The 24,720-nt window shown below is 49.5% G+C and overlaps 1 protein-coding gene and 1 long non-coding RNA gene across 4 annotated transcripts in view; one reads left to right on the top strand and one right to left on the bottom strand.

The window, feature by feature from the left end:
- Positions 1 to 20,810, bottom strand: part of MYH10 (myosin heavy chain 10) — a 72,137-nt gene extending 51,327 nt beyond the window's left edge. For all 3 annotated transcript variants that reach the window (XM_073682473.1, XM_073682474.1, XM_073682476.1), the window contains exons 1-2: positions 20,689 to 20,810; positions 9,215 to 9,585 (exon numbers count right to left, since the gene is read on the bottom strand). In XM_073682473.1, coding sequence (XP_073538574.1) covers positions 9,215 to 9,559 — 345 coding nt within the window. In that variant the 5' untranslated portion in view covers positions 9,560 to 9,585; positions 20,689 to 20,810. The remainder of the gene's footprint in view (positions 1 to 9,214; positions 9,586 to 20,688) is intronic.
- A 194-nt stretch (positions 20,811 to 21,004) lies between these two features.
- Positions 21,005 to 24,720, top strand: part of LOC141272127 (uncharacterized) — a 74,242-nt gene continuing 70,526 nt past the window's right edge. The window contains exon 1 of the long non-coding RNA XR_012321978.1: positions 21,005 to 21,112. This is a non-coding gene — a long non-coding RNA (uncharacterized lncRNA). The remainder of the gene's footprint in view (positions 21,113 to 24,720) is intronic.

Genomic DNA, 24,720 nt, shown 5'->3' with positions numbered 1-24,720 from the left:
ATTCAGTCTCCAATGACACGACCCCTCAGCTCTGCTGGGAAAACTCGCTGCGATTCCTACGTGTTTACTCAGAGAATTCCTTCTCCATCACGACAGGCCCGGCGACATGTGGGAACGGGCGACTCGTACCGGGTGACAGCGGGGATATAACACAGCCGAAGTCATGAGGAGCGGCTGTATGGTACCCGGTCACGCGATCAGTGGCCAAAGAAAATTCTGCAGAGAGGGCAGCGGCTCGGTGCCCAGGAAGACACGGCACAGAATGGGGTACAGAAGAGGGGATCATCTGGACATGGGCATTTATGGCTCTATTAGAGTGGTAACTGTGCCTGGCAACCAGTAAGGCCTAAGTTAGGAGAATAATGCCCGATTATGCTAGTATATTAGTGACCATGGTGTCAGTAACCTAAGTGACAACTACCGACCGCAAGTACAGGCTCAATTCCCGTGGTGATAAGTACACATCACAATATATGGCTCTGTTACCATGGTGATAACTACCTTCCATCCATAACACCTCAGCTACCATGGCAACAACAACCAGTAAAGGCTCATTTACCGCGGTGATCACTACCCACCACTTAGTTACCATGGTGATCACTACCAGCAACTAGTAACGGCTCAGTTACCATGGAGATAATTAACAGAATGCAGCAAAGACTCAGTGACCAGCTACTTCTGGCTCCTTAGCTACCAGGCTGATAACTACAAGTCAACAGCTAGGCCTCAGTTTCCATGGTGATAGCTACCAGCAACCAAAGGCTCCGTTACCAAGGTGATAACTGCAAGGTAGGAGTTATGGCTCAGTTACCACGGTGACAACTACCCATCAGGAGCCCTAATCCTCTAAATCTCCCATAAGGCCTTGTTCACACAACCGCAATAAAATAAGGATGACAAAACCCGCACCAGTGTGATATATATAACACTGTATCACATAGCGGCCGCGTCACTGCAGTCACATCAGGTAATAAGTGGAATATTAGAAATTTATTGTTAATGATTGCGCCGCGGGTCAGATTTTAGATTTGTGCCATGACAACCACAAAGCCAGACTTTATTTCATCTTAGGCCGGGTCTCCATTTTTATTAATGCATGCACTGTCTGCAGGTGTGGATGGCAGAGCTGTTTCCCCCTACAGTGGCCGGACGCCATGCCGTAATTTCCAGGAAAGTGGAATGGCGCTGTTTTATGGCAGATTTAATTTGTCCCTCGTTAGTGCCGTGAGTAACGAGTCGTCTTCAGGAGCCCGGGCGTCAGGAGGGGGATAATTACAGAGGAATTCCTGCTCTATAAACCGCGGGTTACCGAAAGTGAAACATGTGTTTACGTCTGCGATGTAGCAGAGCCCGATGTAGCAGAGCCTGCTGCCCCATCACCGGCCATCTGACGATGGGGGATGGAGGATGTGTGGCCAGGTGTGCAGGAAGGGCCATTGTATATGGGCGCACGTGCGGAAGAGGGGACAGAACAGAATAGAGGGTGGGGGGCACAGGCAGGTGCACAGTGACTAAATATAGTTTCTGAAATGTGGGGAGGGGGACGGAGAGTACCACGAGAAGCAGCAGGACACCAAGCCTATAAAGATCCACAGCAGATGCTTAAAGGGATCCTCTACCAATGAATTTCAGTTTCTCATTTTCAAGATCTCCGCTTGCTGTCACCAAATGTAAAATTTAGATTCGAAGACTGAATTATCCCTAACCACCAGGAATGTAAAGAAGAAAGTTCCCTTTCACCGACTGCAAGCAGAGGTCTTGAAAATCTGAAATGAAGTCTAATAAAAAGTTACAAAAATGCATTATATTTCAATGGTCAAGCTTTCATTTTAAACTGTCAATGCATGTAACACTGGATTGAGATACCACCCATGTAGGTTTGGACCACCAGGACTGTGGCGGAGTTTTACATGGTTCCTTATCTCCATAAGGCCAAATATACACAGCACCAAATAAGAACCTCCGCCCCCTCGTCAGGCTCAGATTTGGGTTTCACACACAAATGTGGCTTTAAATGTTCATTCTACTGACCCTCTAAGAAAAGTGGTGGTACCCGCCGCCGAGTGGGCTCCACATTTTTGCACCCACCTCCCCACAGTCTGTGTGTTTCCTGACATTCCAGCACAGAAGCAATGAGCTGCAGAGATTACATTCAGGAAACCCTCTGAAGACTGTCAGCCCCGCTGTTTAACATACAGGCCCCACGACACCCTATATTGCCAGGTTTGTTGGTTTTGGCACCAAATAAAGCACTGAGAAATACAGCAAGAGAGAGGAACCCTCCTTTTTGGAAAAATGTCAAGAAAAGATCAAGGGACAGTGATTATTGAAGAGGAAGGTCCAAAGCCGACCATTTAAAGGAGAACTCCACCTATACAGGAACGAACGGGTCCAGTAATGAAGTCTGTAAGACCACATTATATCCATCAGCTGTCAGGTCTGCTACAGGACTGGTCCCATTTGCAGACAGTAGAGATCCCCCATTATACAGTGACTGGGCGACTGCATGTGTCACCATTGCTCCGGAGTAGTTGCCACGGCCCCGCAGGAACAACTGCTGATCTCGCCGATTTTTAAAGGGACAGGAGGCATTTTTTGAAGTCACTATTCAGGATGTCTGTGCTTCCTAAAAGGAAGTTTACCTGCGGGGGTCTCAGAGGCACACAAGGGATCAGAAGAAAGGAAGTAAAAAAAAAAAACAAAAACAGCATTTAAAGGAAACCTACCAGAATAGAAACAATAGATGAAATCTGTAAAAGTCTCTTTAATGCACATCACAAATGTAAAAACCAGTAAGGAATGACATCAGATCTAATTTCTATTAGTGATGTCACAAGAAACGTGTATAGATGCGAATCCCAGCCACGTCAATATCTGCATCCAGATGGCAATTAAAGGAGCTGTCCAATGTATATATATTACACACACATACATACCTATAGATTAAAATATATAAATACTACATAGATAATATATAAATATATATGTTTGTATATATTTGGTTATTGATGCAGATGGTGATACTTTACACGTGGTCGGCCCTTATAGGACTCTATATGTTAGAGGGGGACTGGCCCTTTAAATAGGAATCAATCATCGATGAGTCCCCGATGATGAATGGTTTCTGCAGTAAGGGAAATAAACACATATTGAATCAGGAATGTGCGGAGAGAGTGGAGGGAAGCCGTATATCAGCGAGGAATGCTGGAATGTGTCGTATCCTGGCGCCGCGCCAAGGACACACACACATACCACCACACGGCTCTCACCCACCGAAGCCCACCACCGCCAGATTGGGAATACTGGATTGATACTTCACCCCGTCTGCCAGTACGGAGCTGTGGAAGATTTACTATGTACTTCAGAGCTGGAATCGCGCCTGGAACAAAGACGATCATCGGGATTAGGCCAATGACATAGACTGGGATATTAATGGAGGCCACACGGCTACGGCAGACAGCAAAATGATGGAGCCGAGAGTCCGCTATAAATCGCCAGCCTTTTATGGTCTATGATGAGAATATGACCCAAGAATCAGACCGTCCTCCGAACCCAAGGGAGCGATTCACCCAGATGATGGGATGAGGTCGTCTATGAACCTCTGGAAAAAAAACGTCTGCAATTTTCTAATTTAAACAATATTTTAACCTTTCCCCATTTTTAGGATCTATGATTGCTTTGCATCCCAGGCCTTAAACTAGGTCCTGCCCAAGATCAGGATGGGATTTGCTCGTTGCAAATTTTTCTTTCAACTTTATTAATCTTGAACATCACCACTGCACACTCCAGTCACCTCTAAAGCTGCAGCAAGGATCCTGGATTCTGTAAGACGTGTGAGTAGACAGCTTGGACAGAACAGAACTGTCACCAAAGATTCCACAACAGGAAGATAAGGGGCATTGTGAATGCAGCTGTAGATGTGACTAGAGTAGAGACAGACTAGGCAGGATTCATTGTGAGCAGGCCTAATCACGGCAGCTTCTGGATATAACCGGAAAGTCTCCAGGGGGCGCTCCAAGAAGGGTCAACCCTGGGAGGCCGTAGTCAGAGAAAGTGCGGCTGGAGATCAATTGGCTTGGTCACACCAGGCAGACTATATTCCTGTATCATTGACACAAAGTGATTGACATTCAAATCTGCTCTCTTTCCAATTAGTTCGCCTTCGACAGGGGCCAAACCCCCCCCCCCCTTACCCTCCCGCAGCCTGCGACAGGGGCCAGCCCCCCCACCCCTTACCCTCCCGCGGCCTGCGACAGGGGCCAGCCCCCCCACCCCTTACCCTCCCGCGGCCTGCGACAGGGGCCAGCCCCCCCACCCCTTACCCTCCCGCGGCCTGCGACAGGGGCCAGCCCCCCCACCCCTTACCCGCCCGCGGCCTGCGACAGGGGCCAGTCCCCCCACCCCTTACCCGCCCGCGGCCTGCGACAGGGGCCAGTCCCCCCACCCCTTACCCGCCCGCGGCCTGCGACAGGGGCCAGTCCCCCCACCCCTTACCCGCCCGCGGCCTGCGACAGGGGCCAACCCCCACCTTACCCGCCCGCGGCCTGCGACAGGGGCCAACCCCCACCTTACCCGCCCGCGGCCTGCGACAGGGGCCAACCCCCACCTTACCCGCCCGCGGCCTGCGACAGGGGCCAACCCAGGGATGCCCAGATGCCAAGACCTCAGACGTCATGTCCAAGGGAGCTTCAAGGAGATTTGGCTAAGGGGCCCTCTATATACTGGTCCTCAGTCTGTTTTGCACTTATAAGTGGTGTAAACCTAAATGAGAGCAGAAAAGGAGGCATAAAGATGGAGGGGGTTGTGGGAGACCCCCTATTGTTCTGCATCTGGTAACTGATACACAAATGTGACTTCCCTCCTCGACATAGGTCATTCTGTGCTGTCTTCATGTCACACAGACAGGCGTGCAATTCTCAAATCTCTGCAAGCAGGAAGTGCCGAACCTCACCCTGACATATCTGTGGCTAAAAAGGGAAGGACTGTGGTTGTGTGCGGAGGACGTCCAGAAGTACCCCGCAGATAAGTATAGGGATGGACTATGATCACTGTGGGCTGAGGTAAGAATGTGCATTTTACAACTTAATCTTTGGGTAGAGGAGTTGGGAAATTGCATAAAAAGCAATTCCAAACATTCTATACTCCAGTCACACCCAGAGCTGTTTTAAGAATCCTGAGGAATTTTCAGGAATCAGACTGTGACCCCCCATACCTCCCACCAACAATTCCAAGTAGCCGGTTCTATCCCTGTTATAAAATGTCAAACTGACACACTTCATTTTCTAAGGGGCTGTCGAAAAAAAGATGAGCGCAGCTCTCAACAGCACCATAAAGACTGAGTGGAGCGGTTCTGCCAATCAAAGCGAACCCCAAGATTTGAGACCCCAATGATAGGTGATAAAGGGGTTGTCCGGTGAAAATAAGTTACTTTTTTTTTAGTTTAATCAGGCTACATATTTAAGTATTGCAAAACTTTTTTTCCACTTCTTTTCTTTTTGGAGAAGCTGCTTAGCCACAGTCCAACTTTTTATATATTTAGAAGAGCCAAATGCAGATGCCAAAATTGCAAGATGTAATACAGAAAATGGGGGGGATGGGTGCTGCTGTCATAACATCCCATGCTGGTATATTAACATCCCTTTAAGAGAAGCTTGACTTATACCCTTTCTATATGCTGACAGGACTTGCTAATTAATGCCCTCAATTGGGATGCACCTGGCACTGGAGGACTGGAAGCTGCGATACTTTTTATACCCAGCGGGGGTGCTAAAGGAAAACCAAATATTTACATTGTGGTTCCCCCACTGACCAGAAGGGCTCACCATGACAAGACTTTTCTGCGGAGAAGGGAGGCATACAAGCTGATCAGAGTTTTTCAAAACCAGATAACTTAATAGAAAAAAAGGTAAAAAAAAAGGGGAGAAAAGTCGTTTCAATACAGATATAAAAATGGTAACCATGAAAAGATCAAAGAGGCAAAAAAAAAAAAAAAAAAAAAACACAACACCTTTTCTCCAGACCTACATGAAAGTGTTTCCTCACATACCAGATACTTGATTTCAAGATGAACAATCTGAGAGGATGTTTTTAGTTCCCCCAGAATTTAAGAAAAAAGTCTTCAAAACAAAAAGTCAAAAAGTCGAAGGAAGTCAGAAGAAGGAATTGACAAAAAAAGCCTCACAAAAACTGGTATTCTATTCAACCCTACGGTCACAGCCAAGAAGTTTCTAAAACGTAAAAAAAAAAAAAATAAATAAATTTTTTGCCAAAACCTTAGAAGGGCTGTCTCATAAGATAACCCCTTTGCCAATATGGATATCAGCTGCACGCGAACCCCTTCTATCATGGATCCAGCCTGGCTGTGTAGTTCAGTGGCAGTATACAATACTACATTTCTCCAGTAGTGGCCACTGCAGCTTTTCCTTGATAGCTGGAAAGATTGAAGCAAGATCCTCAGCAATCAATTGATCAATATAGATATCAGTTGATTTGATGAGTAACTTTTTATGAGATCGTCCAGGATTTGACCACAAACTGGCCAGTCCCTTTCCAAAAAAACACTCCACCAGGCCTAGGAAGTAACTGAAGGCAGCACCAGCTACAAAGCATCGTGGTTCTGAGAATCAGAACCCAAAAAAGGACCCAATTTCCTTTACAAATCATGTATGCTAAATACATCATGTATAAAGATACTCGAAATGGAGATGCCCTCGAAGCAAGACAAAAAGGTGATCATAGAGGAGAACGTTCCACTTCATCTGTCCTCCTTCCCATCAGGTTTATGAGGTCATAGTAAAGAAATGTTATTTTGGAGGTGATGCTGCCCCTCTGCGAGCGGCCGCTTATCTACTGCTGCCGATAAGCACTCTCCATGGATTCCTCCAGACGCAGACTGAAATAGAAAAGTGACAGACGTCTGCTTTCTATAGCGTTCAGCGTCTCCGCCTGGCGGCTTATCTCCTGGCAAACGCTCGCCATTCCTCTGCCCCGATGACTGCTTCCATTCCTTACCTCTGACACAGTGCATTCTCGGGCAGACCACGACCATTCCTTGGCCGAGTCCTTGCTATGTCTTGCCCACAGAAAGCTCACCATACATCCGTAAAATGGATATGGGGAAGGAAACGTAATGGAGGAGGAAATGAAGAGACGTATCAATTAGAAGTACGTAGAAAAAGAGGAGACCGGGACAGCAGCTCAGCTCAATAATGCATGGAGTATTACTAGAAATCCAAAGGGAGGGTGGACATTTTAAAGGGATAGTTAAGTTTAGAAAAAAAAAACTTTTGTATATCCCAGCAGTGAATTCTGGGGTAATCTGGTAAGGATCCCATCTTTTGTCCAGAGTGAAAAGCAATTATAAAGAGCGCTTCTCTCTCCGGAGCAGGGCCGTGGAGTCGGAGTCCATTCCAGTAGAGTCGGTATAAAACGGACGGTCTCCTAAAATATATAATCAATTGGGTGCAGTAGTACAATAGAGAATGTGCTGTAAATTTATTCATAAGGATTTGGGAAAGTTATGAAATGTCCTATAAATGTCTGTTCTATTCCTGATCTAAGGATCTCGGTTTTTAGTTGAGATGAATCTGTGCTGCAATTTATGTACATGCTCAGTAAAGAGGCAGTGCTGTGGAGTTGGAGGTTTGGCTTACCGACTCCACAGCCCTGTTCCGGAGGACTTTCATGAGTTACATACACAACCCATTGATGTGAATACGAACAGTGTAATACTTCATTTCCCATGTGGGGGCACTGCAGGGAAACTGAACACATTGTCATGTTTAACGCAATTGATCGCTGGCGGTCCCAACAAGGAGACATTAGAGAGGTCTGTTTACTTGCCAATTATAAAGATTTCTTTATACAAAGAGAACCCCTTAAATCCACATAATAGGCTATCTCACTTACAAAAGTTGCCCTCTGTTCAGTGCTCACAGCTTAAGCTTGTCCCACTAAAAAGTCCCCTGAAATCATTATCATTAAAACTACCCTCATGTCTCATGCTCATGCCTGGGGTAAAATGTAAAGTTGTGTAATCTCTCCCAGCTATAAATCATGTGATCTCTCCCATCTAAAAGTCATGTGATCGCTCCCTGCCAGACATGATGATGATCGTGATTCCAGCCCCATATGCTCTTTGGGAAACCATTTAATGGGTACACTTATGGCTACTATTTAAGTCACATTATAAAGGGAGCACAGTAAATAAAAAAAAAGTTTACTATAGTGCCAGGATCCCTTTAAGCCCTTACTTTTCCCAGATGATGACGACAAAATTCACTAAGGAATAATGACTAATCCTCTACATGGAAAAAGCTCTCGGCGCTGACAGCCGCTTGAAATCCTGGGCCGGGCAGATGACAAGGTTGTTTATGTGATTGCAGATGAGAACTTGGCTCCGATAGCAACTGGAGGACCCATCAGAGCCAGGTGACCCTGGAAATACAAGGCAGTCAGTGCACAAAGTCCGCAGCTCCACAGCAGCCGGGATCTGACAGCCCCCAGACGTGACCCTGACGGTAAATATTTGGTTTAATTTGATGCTAAAAAAAAAAAAAAAGACGTTTCCGAAAATCCTTGGGAGGAAGTTGCGGCTGCAGAGGTATTTAGCTGATATATGTTAAAAATAAAAAATATTTAAAAATCTAAAATAATTAAATATATATCACTTAAAGAGCTATTCCCATTATTAAAAGTAATCACCTATGCAAACGATGAGTCCCCTTGGACCCCCACCGAGAACGGGGATGGAAACAGTGGTGGCTGCTCCATTCATTCTCCAATGGATTACTCGGCTACCTCCAGCATTCCCATAAAGAATGTATGTAGGGGCCATCACTCCACTCAGACAGGGCATCGATCCAAGAATCGGTGGAGGTACCATTGAAAGGACCCCCCACTAATCCGGTAATTACTATCCTTTGGATGGGAGTAACTAACTAGGAGCCACAGAGCGCTTCATGCCTCAATGTGGTCACTATTTCCAAGGGCTCCGAGCTTTTAAGCCCATATTTCAGAAAAGTGTCCCGGCCTGAGGACTACACTGCCCTGATATCAAGATAGGAACAGCATCTATGAGACATTTATGGCATAGCTTATCCCTTTAAACTGACCCTGGGATTAAATTACACAAACAAAAAAATAACCATTTCCTAATCCTGGGAAACTCAGAAGAACATAATATCAGTCACAAAAGGAGAAAGTTCTGACTTACATAGATGAGCCCCGAGTAATATCTGTCCTTTAGGTTGTGCAGGACGGAGGCCTCGTTGAGGCACGTCAGCTCCGCCATGTCTTCCACCTTGGAGAACTTGGGTGGGTTCATCTTCTGGATGTCATCTTTGTTCACCATTGCCTTCTTGCCATTCTCCGCTAGCTCCACCACCACCTCGTCACCCTTCTCCTCCTTGATGCTGGCTGCCTCGAACCCGTGCCGTTCGGACGGCACCCACACCAGCTTCTTGGCCGTCCAGTCAGCCTGCGTGGCTGGATTGTAGACCACATCTCGATCAACAAAGAGGTATCGCTCGGGGTCATCCTGCCCCACTCTCAGAGACATTATGACTAGGAGTCTCTAGGAATCACCTATGGAGAGAAGACAAAAATCAGAGTGCTAACAGTTAAGACGAGCTTAGATACATTGGGTCAACAGACAATATCACACGCAATAGACTTAGAGATACCAAGTCATGCAGACTAATCGGTCGCCAACTAGAAATATAAAGATTCAGTCCAGGAAAAAAAAAAAAAAAATCACAAAATCATGTAACTAACAATACCTGGTCACCAGAAATTCAGACAGAGAAAAGTGATTTTCTTTTTCACAAAATTATTCTGGCACCAACATAATCGGAAGATACCCCACTATATATAGATATAACCTGTATTATCTTTTACACAGGGGCAGTATTATAGCAGTTATATTCCTGTACATAAGAGGCAGTATTATAGTAGTTATATTCTTGTACATAGGGGCAGTATTATAGTAGTTATATTCTTGTACATAGGGGCAGTATTATAGTAGTTATATTCTTGTACAGTTAGGGCAGTCTTATAGTAGTTATATTCTTGTACATAGGGGCAAGTAGTATAGTAGTTATATTCATGCACATAGGGAGCAGTATTATAGTCGTTATATTCTTGTACATAGGGGCAGTATTATAGTAGTTATATTCTTGTACATAGGGGACAGTATTATAGTAGTTATATTGTTATATTCTTGTACATAGGGCTCAGTATTATAGTAGTTATATTCTTGCACATAGGAGCAGTATTATAGTAGTTAAATTCTTGTACAGTTAGGGCAGTCTTATAGTAGTTATATTCTTGTACAAAGGGGCAGCATTATAGTAGTTATATTCTTGTACATAGGGGGCAGCATTATAGTAGTTATATTCTTGTACATAGGGGGCAGCATTATAGTAGTTATATTCCTGTACATAGGAGCAGTATTATAGTAGTTATATTCTTGTACATAGGGGGCAGTATTATAGTAGTTATATTCATGTACATAGGGGCAGTATTATAGTAGCTATATTCTTGTACATAGGGACCAGTATTATAGTAGTTATATTCTTGTACATAGGGGGCAGCATTATAGTAGTTATATTCCTTTATATGTGTGGGAGGGACAACCAAAACAGAATACCAGTATTTAGTATGTGATTTAGGAATGAGGACAATACTACCAACAGTGATAGGTACTGCATACAAACTAGCACTTCCCAATCAATACAAGCCACGTTTTACCACTCCCCAGGAGACATCCTACTAGGGCGAGAGTCTGGATTTTGCTGTCTCACAGTAGGGGATGTACTTAGTAATCAGACTGGATATAGCCTTCCCATTATTACAGAGCTGGGTGACTAATGACTTCACCTGTTGCTTCTTTCCTGGCACAGCTCGACCCTTGTAAAACTCCAGGAAGCCTATCAGTGTGTGTCATCCAAACCACTACAGAACCATAACATCATCTCATTGAACTTTGCAGATCACTTATTCGCACCATCCCCCCAGAAACGGTTCTCCAAATGAATATAACCACCCAAAGTTTAGCATTGGTAACCACTGAGGGCACATTTGCCCACTGAAAGTCCAAAATATGGCAACTAGACAATTCTTTACCTCAATTTTTTTTTTTTTAATTTAAACTAGGAAAAAAGGTGACGGAACATTGTATGTATAACTATTACCAAAGAGTTGAATCTGGGGGTCTTCTGTAACGCAACTTCAGCTGTTGGCGAGAGGGAAGATCAATTATAGATGTCTCTCTGGAGGACCCTGTATTACACAGACAACCCATTATTATGAATGAGCTCCAAGTAATTCCTTTTTCCTCCTGTGGTGGCACTGCAGAGAAACTGAGCATGCACTTCCAGGATTCTCCACAGATCACAGCTGATCACTCAGGTCTCAAGCACAGAAACCTGTTTTTTTTTGTTTTGTTTTAAAGCTAGTCAAAAACAGAGAAGCCCCTCTAAAAGGAGAGGTTAACTTGTTGGCACCACATTCATCTAGCATGTTAAGTTGGTACCTGGTCTTCCTTGAAATGTCAACACATTAATATTTTTCTGAACCAGAACTATCCTGACCTTCTTTATGGCATGCTCTACAACTGTGCCACATAAAATGTGGATAAAGATGAGCAAGACCCCCGAAAAATTCCTTTCCTTCGAGTTCCAGAAAGAAACACGATGTTGGACTGCAAGCAAAGATTTCACATACTGCGCTCCACAAGTGACAAATGTGAATAGCTTTGCAATGAAGAGACGCAGCGCAAAAAGGAAAACTGCGGCAGAATCAGGAAGTTCAGATATTTTACGATGTATTTAATTTTTTGGGGCAAGTGACAAGTCTTTAATTAGACCAGCAAGGTGCCTCAAAACATACAGTGATCCAGCAAATACAGGATAGGTGATGATGTGCTTAAACCGGGATATTCCTTTAATACTTCCAACTCAAATCTGTTAACACACTTGGGCCACAATTCATCATTTGTGGTGTGTGCGGGGGCTTAAGTCCCTTTTTTGTCGAGTTACGCACTAAATTTTTTTTGTGTCAAATTATTTGAAAATAAATATACGGTTCATGAATTTTGCACAAAATAAAAAAATGCTCATTTTTGCATTTAACCCAACAATAAGCAATAAGTGTCATGTTCTGCTAAAATTATGCAAAATTTGAATAAAAATTTAAGGCATGCATAAAATCACTCCGCGAGAGGGGGGGTACTGGAATACATTTCAGCAAAAATGTTGCAAATCATTAAATGTCTGAAAAGCAAAAGCCAAGCCCGCATTGACTAAGGTTAAGGAAAAACAACGAAGATATAGGACTTAAAAAAAGATGCAAATTAAAAGAAAAATCTGGCGCAAAATGAAAAACCAGCTAAAAACACCAAAAAGTATACAATAGAGGTGCAAATAACAAATGGGGCCCTATACTCTGAAACACCCCCTGACCTGGTGACTTCACTTATCCCATGAAGAAAACCAATACATCACACCCCAGTAATACCCTGCAAATTCAAGTTTAATGCCAGAAGTCTAGAGCATACGTGGGCAAAGTGCGACCCGCTGGTTGTTCTTGTTCGGCCTGCACACGGAGCCCGGCGAAGGGCTGAAAACACAGAACAGTGAATATAATAGTTTAACCATTCAGCAAGTGCAACTGATACAGCAGACGCGATGACATCACAGCGCGTCTGCTGTGCGGAGCGTCTGTGAACACAGCATAGAACGGAAGCGAGGTGAGCATGTATTTTTGTTTGTTTTATATATCTGTGTGGGATAGGTGGCCGCGTGGGGGCTCCTGCTGTACATTGGAGGGCGGATGTGTGTGGGCTCCTGCTGTACATTGGAGGGCGGATGTGTGTGGGCTCCTGCTGTACATTGGAGGGCGGATGTGTGTGGGCTCCTGCTGTACATTGGAGGGCGGATGTGTGTGGGCTCCTGCTGTACATTGGAGGGCGGATGTGTGTGGGCTCCTGCTGTACATTGGAGGGCGGATGTGTGTGGGCTCCTGCTGTACATTGGAGGGCGGATGTGTGTGGGCTCCTGCTGTACATTGGAGGGCGGATGTGTGTGGGCTCCTGCTGTACATTGGAGGGCGGATGTGTGTGGGCTCCGGCTGTACATTGGAGGGCGGATGTGTGTGGGCTCCTGCTGTACAATGGAGGGCGGATGTGTGTGGGCTCCTGCTGTACATTGGAGGGCGGATGTGTGTGGGCTCCTGCTGTACATTGGAGGGCGGATGTGTGTGGGCTCCTGCTGTACATTGGAGGGCGGATGTGTGTGGGCTCCTGCTGTACATTGGAGGGCGGATGTGTGTGGGCTCCTGCTGTACATTGGAGGGCGGATGTGTGTGGGCTCCTGCTGTACATTGGAGGGCGGATGTGTGTGGGCTCCTGCTGTACATTGGAGGGCGGATGTGTGTGGGCTCCTGCTGTACATTGGAGGGCGGATGTGTGTGGGCTCCTGCTGTACATTGGAGGGCGGTGTGTGGGCTCCTGCTGTACATTGGAGGGCGGTGTGTGGGCTCCTGCTGTACATTGGAGGGCGGTGTGTGGGCTCCTGCTGTACATTGGAGGGCGGTGTGTGGGTTCATGCTGTACATTGGAGGGCGGTGTATGGGCTTCATGCTGTGTCAGCATATTTAATTCTGTTCAATATTAAGTGATACAATATTAATATAAAATTATATCTGGAGTAAAATGTCTACTATTGCCCTATGTACTGGTTATACCGGACTGGGCTGGATTGCCAATGAGTCTAAAAATTTTCAGGTGGTGTGCAACTTTGGCTACTGAGGAAAGTGTATATCCGGTATATGATGATATGGTATTTCCAATTTGTGGGTCACCAAGAGGAATGTTCCCAGGGACCCCCACAAATCCTAAGAATGAAGAGGAGGCAAAACTGGAGTTGTTTTCTGGACACCCACTATGCAATGGTACTACAGCACGGCCCTGGCCATAGAAGGTGGACCACCAGCTCTGTGGCCCCTTTATTATTAGGATTGTGGGGGGAGGAACCAAAGTGATGGCATATTCTAGAGCTGGGACAGACTACAAACCAGTAGCGCCATATTCTCAAATATCACCATACCGTTACACTGAAAACCACATGCCGCCTTTTCAAAAATGCCAGTCTACAAATGCCCTAACTGCTGTCACCATTGGCTCCTCAAACACCCCCCTCAGCCAGTAATAACACCTCATGCCCTGCCAATACCCCCAGTAAAAAGCAGCAAACAAAAAAAGCAAGAGCGCTGGCATCTCATGGTGGGTACGAGCAGCATGAGACTAATCAGCCCCCCCCCCCCCACCTCAAAATATTAGAAGAATTTAAAGAAAAAAAAACTTCTTAGAAGAAGAATTCAATCCTTGATTGGAAAATTTGCATAATGACGCTTATAAGGTCGTAAAGATTACACGCAGGGCGACGTTACCATAAAGCGGGCGTAATACCCACTACCTAATAATCCGGATACAGACATAGGCAGGTTAATACGCCTAAGAACGGCCCCCCAGACCCGAAGGTGTATGGGGAGAGTACGGCTGCTGCAGACTAATGCAGGGGGTGACAGCCGAGGGTAGATTTTTGGGGTAGAACGGAGGGGGCTGGAGAGATGGCCGTATGTTCCTGTAGGAGGTGGGCAGGCTGGTGCTGAAGGGGAGGCACAGAGGAGGGGGCTAGACAGAGCGGAGGAGGACTGACTGAGCGCATGGAAGCTGCAAGTCATGATGTAGACAAGCTCTTTGTTCCCCTCGAGCTGCTGCAATAAGAGATCTGAGCAGCCGCCCACCCAGCGCTGGGTAACTGTTCTCCACACTTGTTCCTCCAATTTAACCCCTTTCTTGCCATCCCTTCCCCCCCTAAACAAGGTCAAGCTGAAAACCGCTCAAAAGCGAGACCTGGGTGGTGCCCCTGATGTGGCAGCGAGATGTTCTGCAGCAGGACAGGCGGCCAGATAAGACACATGACCCCAGCCAGAAGAAGGAGATGGCACCCTCTGCCCAACGTGTGTGCCACAAGCCAACGACAGTGTGCGAGCAGGCCCGTGACACATGGGCACCAGACTGAGGGAGGAGGGAGGGGAAGAAAGATCAAGCTGCCCTTGAAGGCAACCAGCAAGGCAGGAGTAACCCATATGGCCAATTGGTTAACCCTTCGTCTGCTGCAGCGAGGAAAAACATGGCCGCCTCCATGATCCCTGAATGAATGAGGGAAGGGCCAGCATGGCATATTCCCTGGCAGAGTCATGGACACCTCGTCCCTGCAGAAATAGTTAACCCATTCATCTGCCATTCATTTAGTGATCAAATCAAGGTGTAGACCATTGTCATCCAAAAAAAAAGGGAGGGGTCTCCCAAAGGAATTCTTGAGGGTACAAGGAGATCATGTTACAAGTATCAGACCCCACAGCCACCCACTGAAAGAGGAATATGTGGGGATTGGTGAAGGGCACACATCCTGGCACTGGTAGAGAAAGGCAACAATTTGGAAACAATCATTTTGGTACAGATTGGTATCAAATAATTATTGGGGAAGGAGAGGCATCATATTAAAAATGAAGGCGTGTTTGGGTGCTATTGCCCATGCCCTGGAATTAGGGTGTCCTAGAGGTTGGGGCAGTTTCTTAATAAGTAGATGATCCAGAGCTCTGGGCACGTGGGCTTCCTGGGCACAGAGCATCCCTGCAAAGAGGGTACTTCAGGGGGCAAATAAGTATTTGGGGTTTCAGTGGTTAAGACGAGATAGTTTAAGAAGGGCAAAAAGTTCAGGGCAGGATCTAACAGAAGGGGCACAGCCTGGGTACGAGACAGGAGAGGAGGGGCACAGCCTGGGTACGAGACAGGAGAGGAGGGGCACAGCCTGGGTACGAGACAGGAGAGGAGGGGCACAGCCTGGGTACGAGACAGGAGAGGAGGGGCACAGCCTGGGTACGAGACAGGAGAGGAGGGGCACAGCCTGGGTACGAGACAGGAGAGGAGGGGCACAGCCTGGGTACGAGACAGGAGAGAAGGGGCACAGCCTGGGTACGAGACAGGAGAGAAGGGGCACAGCCTGGGTACGAGACAGGAGAGAAGGGGCACAGCCTGGGTACGAGACAGGAGAGAAGGGGCACAGCCTGGGTACGAGACAGGAGAGAAGGGGCACAGCCTGGGTACGAGACAGGAGAGAAGGGGCACAGCCTGGGTACGAGACAGGAGAGAAGGGGCACAGCCTGGGTACGAGACAGGAGAGAAGGGGCACAGCCTGGGTACGAGACAGGAGAGAAGGGGCACAGCCTGGGTACGAGACAGGAGAGAAGGGGCACAGCCTGGGTACGAGACAGGAGAGAAGGGGCACAGCCTGGGTACGAGACAGGAGAGAAGGGGCACAGCCTGGGTACGAGACAGGAGAGAAGGGGCACAGCCTGGGTACGAGACAGGAGAGAAGGGGCACAGCCTGGGTACGAGACAGGAGAGAAGGGGCACAGCCTGGGTACGAGACAGGAGAGAAGGGGCACAGCCTGGGTACGAGACAGGAGAGAAGGGGCACAGCCTGGGTACGAGACAGGAGAGAAGGGGCACAGCCTGGGTACGAGACAGGAGAGAAGGGGCACAGCCTGGGTACGAGACAGGAGAGAAGGGGCACAGCCTGGGTACGAGACAGGAGAGAAGGGGCACAGCCTGGGTACGAGACAGGAGAGAAGGGGCACAGCCTGGGTACGAGACAGGAGAGAAGGGGCACAGCCTGGGTACGAGACAGGAGAGAAGGGGCACAGCCTGGGTACGAGACAGGAGAGAAGGGGCACAGCCTGGGTACGAGACAGGAGAGAAGGGGCACAGCCTGGGTACGAGACAGGAGAGAAGGGGCACAGCCTGGGTACGAGACAGGAGAGAAGGGGCACAGCCTGGGTACGAGACAGGAGAGAAGGGGCACAGCCTGGGTACGAGACAGGAGAGAAGGGGCACAGCCTGGGTACGAGACAGGAGAGAAGGGGCACAGCCTGGGTACGAGACAGGAGAGAAGGGGCACAGCCTGGGTACGAGACAGGAGAGAAGGGGCACAGCCTGGGTACGAGACAGGAGAGAAGGGGCACAGCCTGGGTACGAGACAGGAGAGAAGGGGCACAGCCTGGGTACGAGACAGGAGAGAAGGGGCACAGCCTGGGTACGAGACAGGAGAGAAGGGGCACAGCCTGGGTACGAGACAGGAGAGAAGGGGCACAGCCTGGGTACGAGACAGGAGAGAAGGGGCACAGCCTGGGTACGAGACAGGAGAGAAGGGGCACAGCCTGGGTACGAGACAGGAGAGAAGGGGCACAGCCTGGGTACGAGACAGGAGAGAAGGGGCACAGCCTGGGTACGAGACAGGAGAGAAGGGGCACAGCCTGGGTACGAGACAGGAGAGAAGGGGCACAGCCTGGGTACGAGACAGGAGAGAAGGGGCACAGCCTGGGTACGAGACAGGAGAGAAGGGGCACAGCCTGGGTACGAGACAGGAGAGAAGGGGCACAGCCTGGGTACGAGACAGGAGAGAAGGGGCACAGCCTGGGTACGAGACAGGAGAGAAGGGGCACAGCCTGGGTACGAGACAGGAGAGAAGGGGCACAGCCTGGGTACGAGACAGGAGAGAAGGGGCACAGCCTGGGTACGAGACAGGAGAGAAGGGGCACAGCCTGGGTACGAGACAGGAGAGAAGGGGCACAGCCTGGGTACGAGACAGGAGAGAAGGGGCACAGCCTGGGTACGAGACAGGAGAGAAGGGGCACAGCCTGGGTACGAGACAGGAGAGAAGGGGCACAGCCTGGGTACGAGACAGGAGAGAAGGGGCACAGCCTGGGTACGAGACAGGAGAGAAGGGGCACAGCCTGGGTACGAGACAGGAGAGAAGGGGCACAGCCTGGGTACGAGACAGGAGAGAAGGGGCACAGCCTGGGTACGAGACAGGAGAGAAGGGGCACAGCCTGGGTACGAGACAGGAGAGAAGGGGCACAGCCTGGGTACAGACAACTATTAGGGGAGTATAATCTGGTAAAAGGGTACTAATAGATAAAGGGCATAACCTGAGTATGGAGCAAAAGGGCATCACTTTTGTATGCGGTATTGGGATATATTATAAAAGGGTAAGCCTGAGTAAAGCCAATAATATTCCTCGACCAAAGAACTATTACCCACACACGGGGCACAATGGAGCGGTATTAGTGGGGGGCATCACCCACACATGGGGCACAATGGAGCGGTATTCGTGGGGGGGCATCACCCACACACGGGGCACAATGGAGCGGTATTCGTGGGGGGGCATCACCCACACACGGGGCACAATGGAGCGGTATTCGTGGGGGGGCATCACCCACACACGGGGCACAATGGAGCGGTATTAGTGGGGGGCATCACCCACACACGGGGCACAATGGAGCGGTATTAGTGGGGGGCATCACCCACACACGGGGCACAATGGAGCGGTATTAGTGGGGGGGTATCACCCACACACGGGGCACAATGGAGCGGTATTAGTGGGGGGGCATCAACCACACACGGGGCACAATGGAGCGGTATTAGTGGGGGGGCATCAACCACACACGGGGCACAATGGAGCGGTATTAGTGGGGGGGCATCAACCACACACGGGGCACAATGGAGCGGTATTAGTGGGGGGGCATCAACCACACACGGGGCACAATGGAGCGGTATTAGTGGGGGGGCATCAACCACACACGGGGCACATCAACCACACACGGGGCACAATGGAGCGGTATTAGTGGGGGGGCATCAACCACACACGGGGCACAATGGAGCGGTATTAGTGGGGGGGGCATCACCCACACATGGGGCACAATGGAGCGGTATTCGTGGGGGGGCATCACCCACACACGGGGCACAATGGAGCGGTATTAGTGGGGGGGTATCACCCACACACGGGGCACAATGGAGCGGTATTAGTGGGGGGGTATCACCCACACACGGGGCACAATGGAGCGGTATTAGTGGGGGGGTATCACCCACACACGGGGCACAATGGAGCGGTATTAGTGGGGGGGCATCAACCACACACGGGGCACAATGGAGCGGTATTAGTGGGGGGCATCAACCACACACGGGGCACAATGGAGCGGTATTAGTGGGGGGGCATCAACCACACACGGGGCACAATGGAGCGGTATTAGTGGGGGGGCATCAACCACACACGGGGCACAATGGAGCGGTATTAGTGGGGGGGCATCAACCACACACGGGGCACATCAACCACACACTGGGCACAATGGAGCGGTATTAGTGGGGGGGCATCAACCACACACTGGGCACAATGGAGCGGTATTAGTGGGGGGGCATCAACCACACACGGGGCACAATGGAGCGGTATTAGTGGGGGGGCATCACCCACACACGGGGCACAATGGAGCGGTATTAGTGGGGGGGCATCACCCACACACGGGGCACAATGGAGCGGTATTAGTGGGGGGGGGCATCACCCACACACGGGGCACAATGGAGCGGTATTAGTGGGGGGGCATCACCCACACACGGGGCACAATGGAGCGGTATTAGTGGGGGGGCATCACCCACACACGGGGCACAATGGAGCGGTATTAGTGGGGGGGCATCACCCACACACGGGGCACAATGGAGCGGTATTAGTGGGGGGGCATCACCCACACACGGGGCACAATGGAGCGGTATTAGTGGGGGGCATCACCCACACACGGGGCACAATGGAGCGGTATTAGTGGGGGGCATCACCCACACACGGGGCACAATGGAGCGGTATTAGTGGGGGGCATCACCCACACACGGGGCACAATGGAGCGGTATTAGTGGGGGGCATCACCCACACACGGGGCACAATGGAGCGGTATTAGTGGCGGGCATCACCCACACACGGGGCACAATGGAGCGGTATTAGTGGGGGGCATCACCCACACACGGGGCACAATGGAGCGGTATTAGTGGGGGGCATCACCCACACACGGGGCACAATGGGGCGGTATTAGTGGGGGGCATCACCCACACACGGGGCACAATGGGGCGGTATTAGTGGGGGGCATCACCCACACACGGGGCACAATGGGGCGGTATTAGTGGGGGGCATCACCCACACACGGGGCACAATGGGGCGGTATTAGTGGGGGGCATCACCCACACACGGGGCACAATGGGGCGGTATTAGTGGGGGGCATCACCCACACACGGGGCACAATGGGGCGGTATTAGTGGGGGGCATCACCCACACACGGGGCACAATGGAGCGGTATTAGTGGGGGGCATCACCCACACACGGGGCACAATGGAGCGGTATTAGTGGGGGGCATCACCCACACACGGGGCACAATGGAGCGGTATTAGTGGGGGGCATCACACACACGGGGCACAATGGAGCAGTATTAGTGGGGGGCATCACCTACTCATGGGTCACAATGGAGCAGTATTAGTGGGGGCATCACCCACCCTTGGGCATTAGGGGGGGTTGTACTGATGTGGCATGAGGAAGGGCATTACCTGGGCACTGGGTGGTCACCAGTCAGAGAAGCCTCCATTCAGGACAATCACTAGGAATTCCCCATACACTCTGCAGCCGGCTGCACTATGGGGGGCGGCTCACTAATCCCCCGGTGGGGTACTAACACTATAATAAGCTAATATTACCACTATCATGAAAACCTCCAGCCAGGAACCCGCCCTGGCCATGAACCCCCTCTTACCGGCGGCTCCTGGGCTCCCTCTCTCTGTCTCTGCGCCTCCCGGTAACCACCAGCCCGTCACCTCACTGGGAACGCCCACAGACACTAGGCGGAGCCTTTCTAACCTTTCCACCTCCTCTATTGGCCAGCTCCGTCTCGCCTCCGACCCCTATCTCCGCTGTGATTGGCTATTGGCGTCGTCAATCATCTAGAAACCGTTACTTCGCTCCCACTCCATCATTTTTTTCCCTCATTTATCCCGCCTTATCCTTCAGGACATAGGCTGGAGACAGCTGTCAATCATGAATTCCGTGTTTCTATTGGCTAGTATGGTTTCCATGGAATCCGGCAGTGTAGGAGGGATTCTTTTGGACCGGATTGCGCAAGTTTGATTGACAGCTGAGTGAGCCCCACGTGGGTGTAATGCTGATTAGCAGAGGCCCAGGTAACAATGTGTTTATTATCCCCCAATCTGTCCTCACGCCCCCAATAGTGAACCACCAATGTGGCAAACCTTAGCATCGCGCACCAGTGGCAGGCGATCTGTGGCATACATTATGATTTATTTGCCAGACCACGCCCCTAATGATTAGCCACACCCACTTCCCAGGGAAGCCTTTTTTTTACAGCAAAATGTTGCAATGTTTTAACCCCTTAAGGACCCGGCGATTTTTAGTTTTTTCTCACTTCTCTTTTTCGCCTCCCTTCTTCACAGAGCCATAACTTTTTTATTTTTCCTCCCACACAGCCGTTCGAGGGCTTGTTTTTTGCGGGACAAGTTGTAGTTTTTAAAGACACCGTCCGTTTTACCATTTAAATGTACTGAAATGGTAAAAAAAAAAATCGAAATCAGATGAAATGATAAAACAAATGTTTTTTGGGGTTTTAGTTTCACAGTGTTCATTGTGCGGTAAAAATGACCGGATAATATGATTCTCTAGGTCTTGACGATTACGGCGATACCAAACATGTATGGGTTTTTTATTTAAATGGTGAAAAGAAAAATTTTGGATTTTTTTTTTACCATTTTTGATTCGTGCCACCATTCTCCGAGACGCGTAACATTTTTATATTTCCGCTGGTGGAGCCGCGTGAGGGCTTGTTATTTGCGTGGCGAGCTGTAGCTTTTATTGATACCAATTTTGGGTACATACCAAATTTTGATCGCATTTTATTGTATTTTTTATGGAGGTGTGATGACCGGAAAAAAATGCAATTCTGGCATTTAAAGTTTTTTTCTTTTTAAGGTGTTTTCCATACGGGTTAAATATTTTTATATTACAATAAACCTGATTCTTACGGACGTGGCAATACCAAATATGTTTATTTTATTTTTTAAATTTTAATGAGAAAAAAATATTTATATATATATACTGTATATATTTAATTACTTGTATTTTTTCTTTTTTTTTCTTTATTTTCTAGTTTTTTATTTATTTATTTTATGTACTTTTTAGTATTTATTTTTTATTTGATTTGATTTATTTTGCAGAGATTCTGCACCCATTAAGTAAAATAGGTTACTTGCATTTTTTTTAAAATACGCAGCATAAAAAACTCACCAAAAACTCAGGAACTTGAGACATGGGAGGCAGAATGGAGATATGGGGGCAGAATGGAGACATGGGGGGGCAGAATGGAGACATGGGGGGCAGAATGGAGACATGGGGCTGAATGGAGACATGGGGGGCAGAATGGAGACATGGGGGGCAGAATGGAGACATGGGGGCAGAATGGAGACATGGGGGCAGAATGTGAGACATTGTGGCAGAATGGAGACATTTGGGGGCAGAATAGGAGACATGGGGGGCAGAATGGAAACATGGGAGGCAGAATGGAGACATGGGGGGCAGGATGGAGACATGGGGGGCAGAATGGAGACATGGGGGGCAGGATGGAGACATGGGAGGCAGAATGGAGACATGGGGAGCAGAATGGAGACATGGGAGGCAGAATGGAGACTTGGGGGGCAGAATGGAGACATGGGAGGCAGAATGGAGACATGGGGGCAGAATGGAGACATGGGGGGCAGAATGGAGACATGGGGCTGAATGGAGACATGGGGGGCAGAATGGAGACATGGGGGGCAGAATGGAGACATAGGGGGCAGAATGGAGACATAGGGGGCAGAATGGAGACATGGGGGGGCAGAATGGAGACATGGGGCAGAATGGAGACATGGGGGGCAGAATGGAGACATGGGGGGCAGAATGGAGACATGGGGGCAGAATGGAGAGATGTGGGGGCAGAATGTGAGACATTGTGGCAGAATGGAGACATTTGGGGGCAGAATAGGAGACATGGGGGGCAGAATGGAAACATGGGAGGCAGAATGGAGACATGGGGCAGAATGGAGACATGGGGGGCAGGATGGAGACATGGGGGGCAGAATGGAGACATGGGGGGCAGGATGGAGACATGGGAGGCAGAATGGAGACATGGGGAGCAGAATGGAGACATGGGAGGCAGAATGGAGACTTGGGGGGCAGAATGGAGACATGGGAGGCAGAATGGAGACATGGGGGCAGAATGGAGACATGGGGGGCAGAATGGAGACATGGGGCTGAATGGAGACATGGGGGGCAGAATGGAGACATGGGGGGCAGAATGGAGACATAGGGGGCAGAATGGAGACATAGGGGGCAGAATGGAGACATGGGGGGGCAGAATGGAGACATGGGGCAGAATGGAGACATGGGGGGCAGAATGGAGACATGGGGGGCAGAATGGAGACATGGGGGCAGAATGGAGAGATGTGGGGGCAGAATGGAGACATGGGGGGCAGAATGGAGACATGGGGGCAGAATGGAGACATGGGGGCAGAATGGAGACTTGGGGGCAGAATGTGAGACATTGGGGCAGAATGGAGACATGGGGGGGCAGAATGGGAGACATTGGGGGCAGAATAGGAGACATGGGGGGCAGAATGGAAACATGGGAGGCAGAATGGAGACATGGGGCAGAATGGAGACATGGGGGGCAGGATGGAGACATGGGGGACAGAATGGAGACATGGGGGGCAGGATGGAGACATGGGAGGCAGAATGGAGACATGGGGAGCAGAATGGAGACTTGGGGGGCAGAATGGAGACATGGGAGGCAGAATGGAGACATGGGGGCAGAATGGAGACATGGGGGTTGAATGGAGACATGGGGGGCAGAATGGAGACATGAAGGGCTGAATGGAGACATGGGGGGCAGAATGGAGACATGGGGGCAGAATGGAGACATGGGGGGCAGAATGGAGACATGGGGGGCAGAATGGAGACATGAGAGCAGAATGGAGACATGGGGGGGCAGAATGGAGACATTGGGGGCAGAATGTAGACATGGGGGGGCAGAATGGGATACATTGGGGGCAGAATAGGAGACATGGGGTGCAGAATGGAAACATGGGAGGCAGGATGGAGACATGGGAGGCAGAATGGAGACATGGGGCAGAATGGAGACATGGAGGGCAGGTTGGAGACATGGGGGGCAGAATGGAGACATGGGGGGCAGGATGGAGACATGGGAGGCAGAATGGAGACATGGGAAGCAGAATGGAGACATGGGAGGGAGAATGGAGGCATGGGGGGCAGAATGGAGACATGGGAGGCAGAATGGAGACATGGGGGCAGAATGGAGACATGGGGGGCAGAATGGAGACATGGGGCTGAATGGAGACATGGGCAGAATGGAGACATGGGGCAGAATGGAGACATGGGGGCAGAATGGAGACATAGGGGGCAGAATGGAGACATGGGGGGCAGAATGGAGACATGGGGCAGAATGGAGACATGGGGGGCAGAATGGAGACATGGGGGCAGAATGGAGACATGGGGGCAGAATGGAGAGATGTGGGGGCAGAATGGAGACATGGGGGGCAGAATGGAGACATGGGGGGCAGAATGTGAGACATGGGGGGCAGAATGGAGAGACATGGGGGTCAGGATGGAAAGACATGTGGGGCAGAATGGAGACATGGAGGCAAAATGGAGACATGGGGGGCAGGATGAAGAGACACGGGGGGCCAAATGGAGACACGGGGGGCAGAATGGTGACACGGGAGGC

The sequence above is a fragment of the Phyllobates terribilis genome, unplaced genomic scaffold, assembly GCF_046119375.1.
Source record: "Phyllobates terribilis strain yellow unplaced genomic scaffold, ASM4611937v1 Scaffold_5__5_contigs__length_657084704, whole genome shotgun sequence".
NCBI lineage: Eukaryota > Metazoa > Chordata > Amphibia > Anura > Dendrobatidae > Phyllobates > Phyllobates terribilis.
Note: the sequence above shows the minus strand (reverse complement) of the source record. Positions and strands in the feature narration are given on the sequence as shown.